Source organism: Acanthochromis polyacanthus, chromosome 9, assembly GCF_021347895.1.
Source record: "Acanthochromis polyacanthus isolate Apoly-LR-REF ecotype Palm Island chromosome 9, KAUST_Apoly_ChrSc, whole genome shotgun sequence".
NCBI classification, from domain to species: Eukaryota; Metazoa; Chordata; class Actinopteri; family Pomacentridae; genus Acanthochromis; species Acanthochromis polyacanthus.
In genome coordinates this window covers 36,724,353-36,739,229 of record NC_067121.1, presented here as the reverse complement: position 1 = coordinate 36,739,229, position 14,877 = coordinate 36,724,353, and the positions used below count along the sequence as shown (strand labels likewise).

General features: G+C 39.7%; 1 protein-coding gene across 2 annotated transcripts in view; it reads right to left on the bottom strand.

The window, feature by feature from the left end:
* Positions 1 to 14,877, bottom strand: part of brinp2 (bone morphogenetic protein/retinoic acid inducible neural-specific 2) — a 244,026-nt gene that overhangs the window by 136,386 nt on the left and 92,763 nt on the right. For both annotated transcript variants that reach the window (XM_051953298.1, XM_051953297.1), the window contains one exon: positions 7,541 to 8,005. In XM_051953298.1, coding sequence (XP_051809258.1) covers positions 7,541 to 7,938 — 398 coding nt within the window. In that variant the 5' untranslated portion in view covers positions 7,939 to 8,005. The remainder of the gene's footprint in view (positions 1 to 7,540; positions 8,006 to 14,877) is intronic.

Here is a 14,877-nt window from a genome sequence, read left to right as displayed (position 1 = left end):
GCCACAGCAGGGCTCCAACCACAATTTTATGAAATATGTGTGGATTCCACATGTCATGAATCACAACTGATGAATAAACTTATGTTTATGTTCCTGTATTTGCTTCTGTTGAACACCACAAGACCTGACATGGAGCAGATGCCCTAGAGGTATATTATTATGACGGATTTCCACAAAAAAAAATCCCAAGTGGTTGGTAAGTTGGAGTCCATAACATCAGCGTCCACAAGCGCAGCTAAAGGCATGGTCACAAGAGTTGTGCTTGTCAAGAAAAATCCATTTAGGTTTTTGAACAAACATAGCTGTAGTTGCTCTGGTGAGTCTCAGGTGTGCAGGTATCATACGGGCTGATGAAAGTTTCTACCTCTTGCTTTCCTTTTCATGCTTTAACTTTGGGTTTCATATTTAGGTACTCGGGGAAGGCCAGAATAGTTTTTTTTTGTTATTATTATTTTGCAGAGGGTGGCGTACTTGGTTTTGAGAAAGCAGTGTTTTTCCCTTTCCAAATTCAGATTTGATTTTATTATTGTCTTTGTTATCCCTGGAGTGCGAAGAAGAAAATTGCAGGCCCAAAACTCATCAGCAGCTTCATTCAGTCAGTGGTATTATCTGTTCATTGAGTTTGGTTTAATAACAGTGAGTGACTGTGATATTTTGTCAACAGGTTGGATCATTTGTTGTTTTTTTATTATTCTACTTCATGATACTGAAACACTTTTTTTTTGATTCAATACTACTCCTGTTTTTGGAATTGAAGGGTACAATAATGAAGGTGTTTTTTTTTAAGTTAAAGGGAGGATAAAAAATCCCCCTCTATACCTCAGTAATTGTAATACAGTTTTGAAGACTTGAAAGCCTTTACGTAAGTTTAAAAAGTGATCTCTTCAGCTCCTTGCAAGCTAACTTTAGTTCAAAATTAACCTAAATCCCGCTGAGACATGCACTCCTTTCTGCTATTCTGGCGGCATCTGAACATATTGTCCTCATCTGACTGAGCATCTTGGTAACTTTTCTGTTAAAGTTGTGATGGTAATCTTACTAGGTTGATAAATGGCATCTTTATATCACATTCTACATCGTATATATAATCTATCTCATCTAATCTATCTAAAAACACACAGTTTATATAGCTCATATAATCTATATATATATAATCTATATAAACTGTGTGTTTTTATTTTTGAATGCATGTGTCCCATTTCACTAAACCACCTAAAACCTGTCTTTTATTTTGAAATTCCTGCAATCATTTGGCTCGTCTGACTTGTGAAATCCAACTGACATTGAAAAACTACAGGAAAAAGAGCCGGTGTTAATGTTTAAAGATAATTCTACAATGATTCGACCCTTGAACAGCACTTTAACTATATTTATTGCACATTTCTATACTCTTGTTTCATTATCCTGCTGTTTTATTGCTTCATTCTGCTTGTTTGTGTCACTCAGTGCCTTTATTTAAATATTCCAACATTGTCGACTCCCAGTAATAAACTCTGGGATGTATCATCTCCTCAGTCATCTTAACGTTCCTCATTTCCTACTTAAAATATATTACCAAAGCTCTGCAGCATCACACAGTTTTTAACTCAGCTGCTACCTGCTTTTTGTATTTTATATAATGAAATTTAGTCAGTCTGTCGTTTCAGATCTGACGTCTCATATTTATGCAGTTTATACACCTTTTAATATATATAAATACAATTTCACCATGCTGAAGATACTTTACCAGATCAGATTTATGTGATTCAGCAATACTACATGTACTTTCAGTAAATCATAAATAAATGTAGTTTGTAGTTATTTGTAGAGTTTCAGTGTGCTATAAGTTCTCCAGTCCACATATTAAAAGTGATCTATGTCTAAATGATAGAATGCTGTCACTTTAGCAGACTGATGAAGCAGCAGTGTCATGTATTCCATATCTGGAAAAGGTTTTATTCTCTCCTTAAGATCTGAGCGTCTCAACACAGTCACACATACAGTGAGAAGATTGTGTTTCTTATGCTACTTAAAGTATGTATGGGGTGCACTGTGCAGACCCCTTTTCATATTTTATGAGGCAGATAATGTACTTTATATACTGTGGGGATTGTTCCACTGCTGTGCAATACAACATGCTACAACGGCTAGGATTTCTTTTCACTGTAAAGAAAGAAAAAAATGTGTGTATATCAATAAATTACACTCATAAATCCCCTTCTGCTGCTGTGCTGAACTTTTGTAATTCTGCTGTCTGCTGCAAACATTCGTATTGATCATATAGAGGTTGCTGGTAGCTCGCATGCATTTAGTGAGCATGAGAACAACAAAAAATAACTACAAGCAACATCAAACAGAAGACCAGCAAAGGCAACATAAGGCAGCCATCTGAACCCGATGACTCACGGGTAGCCTCTAGACAGAGAATGGATTAGAACACCAAAGCAGTGGAAGTTCAGCAACAGCTCTGTGACACAAATGCAAATGGTAGTGTTGACTTGCTTGCACACCATCCACGCAAACGAAAATAGCGAAGGAAACGAAGGAGCAGCCGAAAAATAGCAAAACTCTGACAAAGTTTTTTGAAACAGAAAAGTGTCCCACAGCTAAAAGCGGAGCCATATGACAATCTGTCCCACTTATGTCAGCAAACCTTCACCTGTCATTTCCACACTACACTCCCCCTTCATCTCTAAGTGATGCTGTCATTTCCGTTTGATTCAAGTTGAGGCGATGGGAGACGGAACGAAGGGGAAGACGGTGGAGAGGAAAAGAAGGGAGATGGATGGGGGCAGGAAACGGCTGTCATTTTGGATTTTGGAAGAGACAAATCTCATTTTTAAGAGAGTAAGAAGTTCACATTGATGGAACTGGTCACCTAAAAGGGCCATTAAAGGAGACTTTCCAAACCCGCTGGTGTCCAATTGACCAGAGGAGCTGTAAAGAGCTGAAACAGAGACCAGCTGAGAGCTTAACTGACTGAACTGTACGTCAACTGGTCACATATCTTCACACACTCAGCTCATATTTTCTAAATATGAGTTAAGAAAAGACAACCATCCACAGAGAGAGAGAGAGAGAGAGACTAAGCCCATGTGATTCACTTCAAAATGTTCCATATACATTTGTCTTTAGTCACAGTCAACTTCTTTAGCAGTCAAAGAAGAAAAAAGAAAAAAAAAAACACTGCCGCAGATAATTAGGACTTATCATTTTCAGGCAAGTCTGCATTTCTGACAGAACAAACGGCCGTGACAACATTCATGGCTACGAGCGAGGAGAATCTATTTTTAAAGAGCTGGGAGGGAGGAGAAGGAAGCCAAATTTAAAAAAAAAAAAAAAAGAATATTAATATATATATGGACTCTAAGTCAAGGAAACAGAAATCCAAATTGCAGCTTCAGCGGATAAGGTGTGTATCTATCACATTTGCTATTAAATTTGGAATAATGATAATGGTGACAGGAGTCGACATGAACTCCGGACCTGGCGCAGGACTCCACTTTATCATTTAGAGACCACACAGCCAGCAGCCTCTGGACACACAGACAAGACTCTTCGCTTGGCACACAATGTCCTGTCCAGGAGGATAACAGCTTGACCCAAAAAGAAGATTCTACAGAACACAAAATCTGGTCCGTATGTATTAGTTACTTTTGTTTCCTGTCTTATACAGTATGTGTCCATGCTGCACCTGGAGAGGCTTGATAGGAAGTCTATCCAGACTGACGCAGCTCTCATTCTGTAAAGATATTGATAAAAAATGACTTTTTAAACTAAGAATCTCTCAGATTATGTCCACACAGAGCTGGTTGTGTTTAACAGTGCTCCTCAACTTGGATGTTTGCCCTTCATACTGCAGAATGATGGATTTGTACAAATTCTGATAGCATCGTCTGAGTTGCTGTCCCCTGGTATTTTGCAGTAAGAGCATTTGAAGTTTATAGGCTACAAACAGCCATCTCCCTACCCTTTGATCGACCCTCTGACATCCTTATAAAATGTGGATTCTGTAACTGCTCTAGGTCGGCTTACCTTCACAGACTCCTGCTCTGTGTTGGTAAGGCCACCGTACGTCAAAACACCAATAAACATCCCACTACAGCAATTTCGAAGGACGAAGAGTGAAATTTCTTCAACAATGCCCTCATACATGGGACATACGTTCAACCCAGGTGAGCTATGTTTGCCCTGGAAGTCCACTTTAATTATGTTTTGTGGTTGTCATAAAAGCTATCAGATTTGAAGATGAAAATATGTTACTTCTTTCATTCCTCAAACCCTCTGACAACCAACTAGCCTAACTAACCAATAACGATCCAGCTTAAACTGGAATTGTTAGCATGTTCTTTTTAAAGGAGGCGGGAAGAGGAGCAGCTTATTGGCTTTCACAGCAAAACAATTAGCATCATCTGGGGAAAAAAAAAACATTTTTGCAATATTCTGAGCTGAGAAACAGAGAGACACTGTGGGAATTTGTGAGATTAACTTGCTGAAAAAGGGCACAATATTGGACCTTTAAAACAGATGCTAAAATTGTTCAAATTGACCTCCACACCACCACCAAGTCCTCCAGCCAAATCTGTACTTAACAGTCTTTAACTATTACAAATTTCCATCTAATATGCAACAAGCATCCATGCGGCTGATGTGAACGTGCAGAACTGTAGCAGACAGCTCATGTTAATTAGTTTAACATTTGAAATGAAAAAAACTAAATATTTGCATTTTAATAGATTCCAAATCCCACAATAGGCGAGGAGGAGTAAATAAAACACATCAGAAACAAATTATTATTTCAAACAGATGTCTTGGAACATGTCTGGAGGGAATCCTTCGCTGGATTTAATTATTTTTAATTTTTTTTAACACACTTTGCAATCAGCCATGTTTAAATCGCTATTTAAAGCTTAACACAATTATCTGTGAGAACAATGAGAAAAAAACATGTTCAAAAGAGCAACTAAGCAATCTGTTGGACTCTATTATAATATATTAGAAGAGCTCACAGTGAGTACAAGTGGATGGATATTCACCCAGCTGAGACTAAACACAGACACGAGAACATGTCTCTTATTGCTGGCCAGGTGTTGAATATGATGCCAAGCTGGGTTGTTTGTTGGCCAATTAGTACAAAGAAAATACGTTTAGCTGGTTTCCTCTATTCATACAATGTGTACAGAGATCTTTATGGAATAATGGGTACGTGTCATTTTCACATCCCAACGCTCGATCCAAATTTGGTCCTTTTAAAAATTAGCTGACATGTATTTAGAATTTTAGATTTAATGCATAAAAGTAAGTCATGAGATCAAATTTTCCACATTATTATTATAATTGTGTTGTTGGTTGAAATGTCTGTTTTGGGTTCTTATTGATAGGGACAGAACAAACAGAAAAACAGACAATTCAAACTGGACGCTCGCTGCTGAGAGCATTAGCACCCCTCCGTTATGAGCCCTAACCACTCAGCTATCAGGTCTCTCCTCTCCCCAGGGGGTTGCAACATCCTCCCCTGTAATATTTTTTTAGCTTATTTTAAGCTTAATATGTTAATGGTGGAATCCTTTTTTTTTTTTTGCAGCCCAAATTACACTAGTGGAACTAAAAATTGCCCAATTAATAATAAATACAACAAATGGTCCACTAAAGTCACTGTTCACAACCAGTGTCACTGCAAAAGGGAGCAGTAACACTGTGGCTTATGAGGGGCACTGACACTGTTTATTGGAAAAGGGAACATCATTATATCATTGGTTAAAGGTTATGATACAGTTAACTTTATCAGTGTTCTGTATCAGTGCAGGTCAGCCCATTATCAGCTGTTTTCATGCCCATAAATGTCGTCTGTATGAAGTCTTCTCCACCTTCTCGTAGGGTAAATAGGTTATTGCCACCGCCATGCTGTCACTTAATTTAATGGTGGTGCTGGTGAGTTTTGTCCTTTGGGGTCAAAAATGACCCTGCCTGGTTTGACTGTTATTTAAGTATTTAAGTATAAACTCCTGCAGCAGTTCTTCAAAAGCTGACTTCTTTGAAAGTGAAATTTAAAAATTCAAAAGATTTTCATCTGTTCATGTTTTATGAGTTTGGAATTACGAGCTGTCAGGAAGGACATAATCCTAAACTGTCTTTGCATTGCATCGCCTGGGATGAGCGAGAGCGAGAGAATGCACAGACATTCATGTTTCTAGGACTGTAATAAATAACTGCCATAACTTTTTTATGTTGCAAGCTGTAACCACCGCTCAGAGAATTCTCTTTCAAGTCTACCAGTTCAGGACTGCACTGCATATTCCATGATCCGGCAGAGTTCATGAATCAGAACAGAGAGAATGAGCAAAAAGTCTGAGGGATTAAAGAAAAATGTGACACAACCCACACAAGCTGCATCACTCTATTCTGTGCCCGTCGCTCAAAATTAACACTTACGCTTATATCTACTCACACATTACATTAAGAGTATTTAAGGCTTTGACTTTAATCTGCCAGAAAAAATACATTTAGTATTCCGTCAGATCCATATTTAGTCACTTTTTAGAGTCTAGCTCAGAAGACATTTTAGTAAGTTCAAGTTGGAAAGCCTGGAGGAATCACAGCAGCACAGCTTACTCTGAAATAACTTCATACTGTATGTAAATAATAACTAATTTCATATTAAATCTGTAAATGAATATTCAAACTACAAGCAACGACTAAATCCTTGTAGAAGTAACTATATGCTGAGGAAAGTTTGAGTTTTTCCTTATTTATCTCCTTGAGCTGACAAACACAATTCTTGTTGAAAGATGAAGGAGATGTTGCTGTTTGACAACCACAGACAAATCATACTGCCAGTGATGGAGCTGGATTTCTAAGCATCCAGCAGATTTTTATATAAACAGCTGAGTTTGACATTGACAGGTCATCTTTTTATTACAGGTTTTCTTGCACTGCTTCTTGACTGAATTCCTGACTGTAACATTTAACAGCATAAAAGACCGATTTTCAGATTCATTATGGAAACTTTAGAGAATATCAGTTATTCGTTGATATGTGCTTTAATGCTGGCTGCTTGGTATTAACCTCTATGTTATTCCAAAATAATATAAAAACAGAGGGTTATTACAAGTCTTACAAGCCTTTTGCTGTTTTTTTTTTAAATTGTACAAGTCTTAATTTTATAATATTGCAAGGATACAGACAACAACACTGAAAAACAGATGTCATCTAATGCTCAAAATTCCCTGATCAATACTCACACCAGGACTTCTACACGGGGTTGTAATTCCAAGATGAAAGCTGGAGTCTTCACCTAACATGGCAGTTCCTTACAATGCTATACTGTGACACTTGTAGCAGCATTCAAGAGAACAAATGTGTTTTTGGTCAAACATATGGCTAGACAAGAGAGAAGACAGGATTTTGCAAACAAAGGGATACTCCAACGCTCTAGATTTAAGTGAGAACACGTCTTCTCCCCCTCTACTTGCTGATTTTATAAATCTTATGTTTAGTCTCTTCGTCTGGCATTCTCCTTCTAAAACACACTCACACACACAGAGTTACAGACCCCTCTTACCTGTAAATCTTGTATCTGGTAGAAAATCCCTGCTGGAACCTCTCCCTGAACTCGGTGTACTCCGGACATCTGTGGAAAGGCCCCTTCTCCGACAGCAGCCAGTCCAGCTGCCCTCCGCTCTGCCTCGTGTTGAAACCAAACACCGAGGTGCTGGACGGGGACGATGAAGAAGAGGACGAGGAAGAGGAAGCTGACGAGGACGAGGGGGACGACAGGGAACCGTGGAGCACTTTCCCGCCGTGTCCCCCGCCACCCACTTGTTCAGCTCGGGTGGGCCACGGCAGCCATAGCAACACCCACGGCAACCATAGGAGCATCAAGGAGGATGCCGACCATCTAGCAAGGCAGGCGGAGCCATAGGAGCACCTCTCTCTTCTCATTGGCCAAGGAGTCGCCATGGTCCCGGTGGTGATGTACTAGGGCACCTGGGACCGGCATTTCTTCTGACAGTCACCTCTCGCTGGCCTGAATGGGAAACAGAAACACTTTGCTTTAATTTCATGTCAACATGTTTTTTTTGTATAATTCATAACTTGCTGCCACTGACAGACATCACTGTCCACATATTGTGATTATGAAGGCAGCATAATGTCCCCCAAAGTGCTATTTACCAAGTTAGCATCAATCAAAGCAGTGTGACTGTCTTCATGTCTGCTCTGTACGTTCACATGAAAGGTATTCTCTGCATGTCTGAGACACTCATAATTATTATTATTAAGCCATGAACATTAATTAAATGGAGAAATCAGAGGGGTACTGCTTTTGTTCCTCCAAAGAATTTCTTTTTCCATAAAATTACATTTACTGGTGAGGGCACTGCTTTTGTTAAAATGCTATCTGGCCTCATTTTAAGCTCTCATTTCAAGTGTCTTATATATGAAGAAAATTCAGGTTGAATTTCATTTGCTTCCATCTATACTGAGCTGCACATGTATCAGCATCAGCCAGACCTAAATTTGATTGCATCTTCTGACGCCCAGAGCAAATCAGTATCAGCACTACTTCAGTCCGGAGGGTGGTGATAAAATATCTGAAGCTGTTCAGCTACAGCCAAAAAGCCCAGGTTGAAGAATTAAGTGTGTCCTTTAGCAGTTTATTTATAAAACCAGTAGTGTAGATTCATAATGCAAGTACATTCAGCATGAATTCTACGATCTTCTCGTCTCCTCACTCAAACAGAGCAAAGGTTTGTCACCACACACACACAGATCATTCAGCTTTAGCACTGTCCAAGTCACTGGATAGAACAGTTTTTAAAAACCCCTTCCTTTCAGGAAACAACAACCTCCAAGCTACAACCATACATACTGAAAATGGCAAGCTATACCAAGGTTTTGGATCATACAACAATCCAGGTCTGCTCGCTTCCTTTGGTGAACTAGCCATGTTATTGACAGCTTTCCTGCATGCAAATGTTCCACCAAAACCTGCTACCTGCTATCATGCTATGATGACACATGATACAACATTGCATGTACTTTGAAATTTGCAGCTTTATAACCAAACATGAATTTATACTTTAAAGCAAACTTTAAGATGTTTTTAAAAGCTCTCGGAGAAGCCAGCAAGTGGACACTGAAGTACCAAAACCAACGTCAACAGATCATTCTGGTGATTGCAGTAAATGCTACCATGAAGCTGTTCTGTTCGGCAGATGTAGCAGAGAAATTGCATTTCCTACTAGAAGTTGATGAAAGATGAAGCCTCTCCCATGAAACCATTCATTTTTATAATGTATGGTTCACGCAGAGCCCAATAAGAAGCATGACCCCGTGCATTTATAATGGTGTCGACACAATTTCAGAGTTTACTTTTCAACATACCACGCGTTCTTTTAAGAGCTCTGCAAAATGGAGCTAAAACAGACCTTTAACACCAAACTAAAAGCTCTGAATAGTTTGAAAAAGCATTCTTGGTGTCCACAAATAACTTGACATTTGTAAGAATGTCTGGATTGGCTTCAAAAAGTAAGAACGGCAAACAAAGAAAATTTCATAGCCGTCAGAGTGAAGGTAATCGCAGGGGTGCAACCTTGCAGGGAACAAATGTGGAGGGACTTTATGAAAAGGTTCTGAAGGACTGAGAATATTTTTCAGAGCACTTAAAACACACCGTTTGAAGAATGCACAAGGTTGTACCACAGCGACATGTCTGTCTGCTTTCAGTTTCTTGATATTTTTGAGTTTGGACAAGCATGTCATCACCTGCCTCCATATAGATCAGCAGGTGTTGTGTAGCGGTAGCACAAGACGCGCTACAGATCAAGTGTGAAGACTCTAAACCCGTTGTCAAACACACACCGCATCAACACTATCACTAAGGTCCAAAAGACTTTACGGTGCCCTTCAGAAAAGTCAAGGCTTGCTCTTCATTTCATTGTTAATGACTAGCAGGATTGCTGGGTGGAGTCTTCGGGGACAAATGAGCATTTTCAGAGTGGATATGCAAAGTAGTGGAGGAGATGCTTTAAGTGGATTGGGATCCCGAGAATTCCCTGTTTATCTTACAAACAAATTAGAGAATTAATTTCAGGTGGATAAATGCAGGCTCAGACATGAAAAAAACAATACTCGAGGTTCTGCATTTTTAATTTTCGCCTGCTGCACCAGGAGATTACCGCTTTTTGAAAAGGCAATTAGTAAAGTCATCTGTCAAACGAATGTATTTATGCAACTAAAAGCAGGATGAAACTTGATGAAATAAGACCGTATGCTGCTACCGTTGGATGGCCCAGAGGTAGAGCTGATGTAAATTAAAAATGTGCCAACATTTGGTTATTGAATTCTTTTCTGCTCCGTCCTGAGAGGCGCCTAAATCACATACTGTGAAGAACGCAATGTATACAGTCCAGCCCTGGTTTAAAATTGCTATCTTCTGTATCTTGGAGTTGCTTTACAAACACAACTTATTTCAGTGTTTGTACAGTGTTTCCAATATTAAAGTTTTTGACAGGTGCATTTCAAAAGCAGATGGAAGCCACCTTCCTGCTCTGGTAGCAAATCTAATTCTACTGTTGTAGAAAGCTGCCAATACCATCATGTCACAACAGAATGCACTCCTTGTAAACAAAGTTGTCTTTGCATAAAGATTTTGTCACAAAAACTGCATCGTATACACCCCTCCCTGCCTTTTCCGACTTGCTGTGACTGCTGTAGAATAGCGAGTGTCCCTGGCATGATCGGGGTTTTGCCGTCTTTGTGCAAATAAATATCCAGATTTATGACACTGGCATTTGAGAAAACCCTACATGCTAGAAGAACAGCTGATCCAGGTGTCAGTATGCGACTAAATGGCTGATATATCAGTGTGAAATGTTCAGTAATGAGTTAAATATACTTGCATGCAAATGTTGATCTATTCAAGTGTGTAATAATCAGTAACAGAACTCCTGATGTTTACCCAATGTCTACAGTATTAGTGACATCTATTTACTCGAACAGAAACTCGTACAGAACATCATGTCCATAAAGTGATCAAGGAACAGGATACCAGTATTTATCTCAAAACTAGATTTCTCTTCGTTCCATGGAATGGAAAACCAACACAAGTCACAATAAAGGTGGACTGTTGGTTTGTGTCCTGACTTAAATCTATTCAGCAACAAGGCAATATGGACTTCTCACCACTTAACACCAGGACTGAACAATTAATTTAAATTTGAAACAATGCAATTATAGCAAATCGCAAAGGCTGCAAATTAATGTGCCGCTAGTAAGTAATGACACTAACGCAGTAATTCTGCTGGACTTAATTGAAGCACATTGAAACTTTCAGGGGTTGTTGATGCTGTTTTGCTGAGCAATGGAAGCTACGTGGGAAGGCGTGCATGTTGCGGTTTGACTAACATAAACCCAGCCGCATTATTTACGAGCCACGCCTCATGCATTTTGCAGCACGTCTAACTCAGGGTTTAATCTGAGTGTCAGTGGTTTTACAAATTCATGGCATCCTCCCTGTGTGACAGTCGCACTGTTGATGATGTCTCATGTGGTAATAGTTCATTACGATGTCTGAGATCTATGACACACTGAAAATTGAACTGGATAATTATTTAAACAACTATAGTCCAAATCAAATCACAATTATAATATCTTTCCACAAAAATTAGAATTACATCGTTTGCCCAAGTCACTCAGCCTTATTTAAAAACACATCATTCCCTCACCTTAATTAGGAGCTGTGATTGTTGAAAGATGTCCGCTAGAATTAAATTGTGCTTAATTCACGATAACAAGATATCCCATTGCAAAAGTCAGTAGTTTGTGATTTGGCAGATGTGTTATATTTAACATTTTCCTCATTTTACTGATGTAAAATCAGTGCTTAATTATGTTAAGAACAAACTTTAATTGTGTTTTGCAATTTTGTAGGGATATAAACATCAGTTTTAGACATTTTGTATCACTTTAAAAGATTTAACAAGAGAGGTTTATGTCCAAAACTCAGCACGGAACAAAGTGTCTTTAAATAACAAGAATAAGAATAAAGCCAGGTGTATTGTAAAGACAAATAACTAGAAGAGCTCGCTGCACCAGCACATGCCATACCAATGACATTCATACAGGAATCCCTAATTACCCACTGAGCCATAGTTAGTAGTATCTTTAGAAACCTCAAATTCTCTTCTAAGCATTTGGATTAAAAAAAAAAAAAAAAAGACTTGAAATGTCTGAAAAAAAGTCTAAACAGTTTTAATCTATTTCCTAAAAGGAACAATGTAGCTGCTTTTCTACCCAGAATATCTGTTGTTTGTTTAGATTTATTTGAGGTTATTATTGGAAAATGGACCTGTACGGAAGACCAAAGGTGGCAAAATTAAAATTAAATGGATCCTGGCTAATAATATAAATACATTTTGAAAATTATATACATGCATTGTTTTTTTGTTTTGTTTTGTTTTTACTGTAGGGTTGATATGTTGTTGTCAGAACATTTTGCTTTTGCAGTAATGAATGAGGTTTTTCAGGCAGTAGCATTCAGCATTTATGGAACTAGAGAAAATACACCAAAAACTGACTTCCACAACAAAAACTATGTTACAACCGAGGCAGGATTCACGAGGATAAGGCGACTTTCTCTCTCCAGTCCAAACAAATTAAACCAACTGTAATCAACTAAATCATGAACGCAAACATCATGCTGCTTGATTGCTGGATTCTCATTTTCTGCTTCTCGTGAATACATAAACAAATATATACACATGTGTACATGCCTGGCAGCTCATACATACATGTTGGAATTGATGTTGATTCACAGAAGAAGAAAAAAACTGCATTGGTTTTCCACTCCACGGAGCTGTGAGATTTGCCTTTCAAATGAAGTTCTGTAACTTCTTAAAACGCTACCTCTCGCAGAAATAAGCATTCGCCATAACTGCCAGGCCTCCTTCTCCTCTGAGACTCCTCCGCTAATTATAAAATGCATAAAACATGCTGCGAATGCCAGCGAGACAATAGAGGGAAATTGTGAATTTTTAGCCCTGACATTTAATGTTCGCCTTGCATTATTCACACAGCCTTTGCGTATTTACCCTTCCCTCTAACCCAACCTGGGGGGAGCAGGCGTTACGGGGGAGGAAGGCACGGACATCTCGAATCCATATTAGAGGGGAGGGAGGGAGTGAAGGGGGGAGGACGAGGAGGGGAGCGAGGGCACCCAGGTGGAATGGAAAAATCGACCACGTGTCGCGCTTAAATAACATCTCAGAGACGACGGCGGAGTCAAGGGGGAGACGGGGCTTATGTTTATTGGATTTTTTTTTCCCTCCCTTCGCATTCGCCAGGCTTAGCAGGCGAAGAGTGAGTTGTTGTAGTGTGTTTGCACAAAACAGGAGAAGGCAAGAGGGAAAGGGAGGGAAATGAGAAACACGGGGCAAGCCGTGAAGGACAAGAGGGGGCGAGAAAACAGGGATCGGCACGATGACAGACGAGGGGATGTGTACTCGGTCTCTCGAAAAGCAAAAGTTCCTCTTTAAACCTCCCACACAGCTGCAGAGTGACCAAGTCAAAGGCTGAGGTGAGAACAGTTTATTCACTTACGGTAAGTAATTCGTGCTGCAGTTGGGAGGTCAGGAAATTACATTGGGAAGCTTGTGTCCCAGCTTTTTTTTTTCTTTTTTTTTTCCGAGTCAGACAAAATTACAACCTTCATTTTTCTCTGCGGCGGAGAACATGAAACTGCAGCAGAATTCATCAGCTCGCTATCTGTGTGCTGCAATTACCGCAGCTGGGAAGCCTTATTGGATCTGACACACATATGTGTTTCGTGCAGCCCGGGATATGTGGAGGTGCGCAGCTTTTGTTTCTTCCGTGCGCGCGTGTCCGTGTGCATATGCTGCCAAAAGCACCTGGCTAGGCCCTTGGCAAGCATTAGAGCAGGTGGAGGTCCATCAGCATTAGAGGCCAGCTGTATTCCTCAACCCCAGCAGCTCACTACTCACCTCTCAGCGTTTATGCGAGTTCAGCAGCAACGGCCGACCAGCTGCACACCTGCTCCCACCCCCCTGTAAACGCACCGCACACCGAGGCCGGGAGGAGGGCGAGGATGGAGGCGGGAGCAGAGGAGGATTGATGCTAACAAAACGAGATGACAGTCACGGAGAGACAAACAAGGAGGTTAAGAGAAACAGACACAAGGAGAGACGGATGGATGAGGAAGAGGATGGCAGAGAGAGAGAGGAGCTCAGATCTACATTTTGATTTGGGTGTGAATAGCAAAAGCTGGCTGGAGGGCAGGAAGTGGATGCCAGATTTCTTTGCTTGGACCTTCACCAGGCTGTCGATTATTATGAAACTCCTCCAGGTTATGTGGAGGAGATTTTTTTTTTTTTGCAGAATCCAGGACTCACTTCAAATACGGAGTGTGCTTTACTTTCGGCGTTATGCCTCCACAGGATACAGAGTGAACCAGGGAGTGGCCTGAGAAGGAGCTCATTGAACACATTCTGGTTGTTTTTTCTCTCAGCGCAACTTCTTTTCTCCAGTTTCTGTGTTTATGGGTCAATATATAATTGCTAACTCAGAAAGTCTTGGAGTCTGGCCAGTCTTTTCTTCAGGAGGAAATGACATCATGTGGAGCAGGTCATGTGATCTGGAATTAACACACTTCCTTGAGAGATGTTTTTGTAATGGGGAAGTTAGTGGAAAGGGATTTCTCTGACACAGATACAATTTGTTATTTTTCATCTAAAATTTGATGTATTGTCAAAAAAAAATATCTATCATGATTATCAATTTAATAAAAAGAACACAAAACAATTTTTGAATAAGCTAATTTTACTATTGTTTAGCCAATTAGAGGATGGTTGTTAATAAATACAGATAGTTATTTAGTTGACA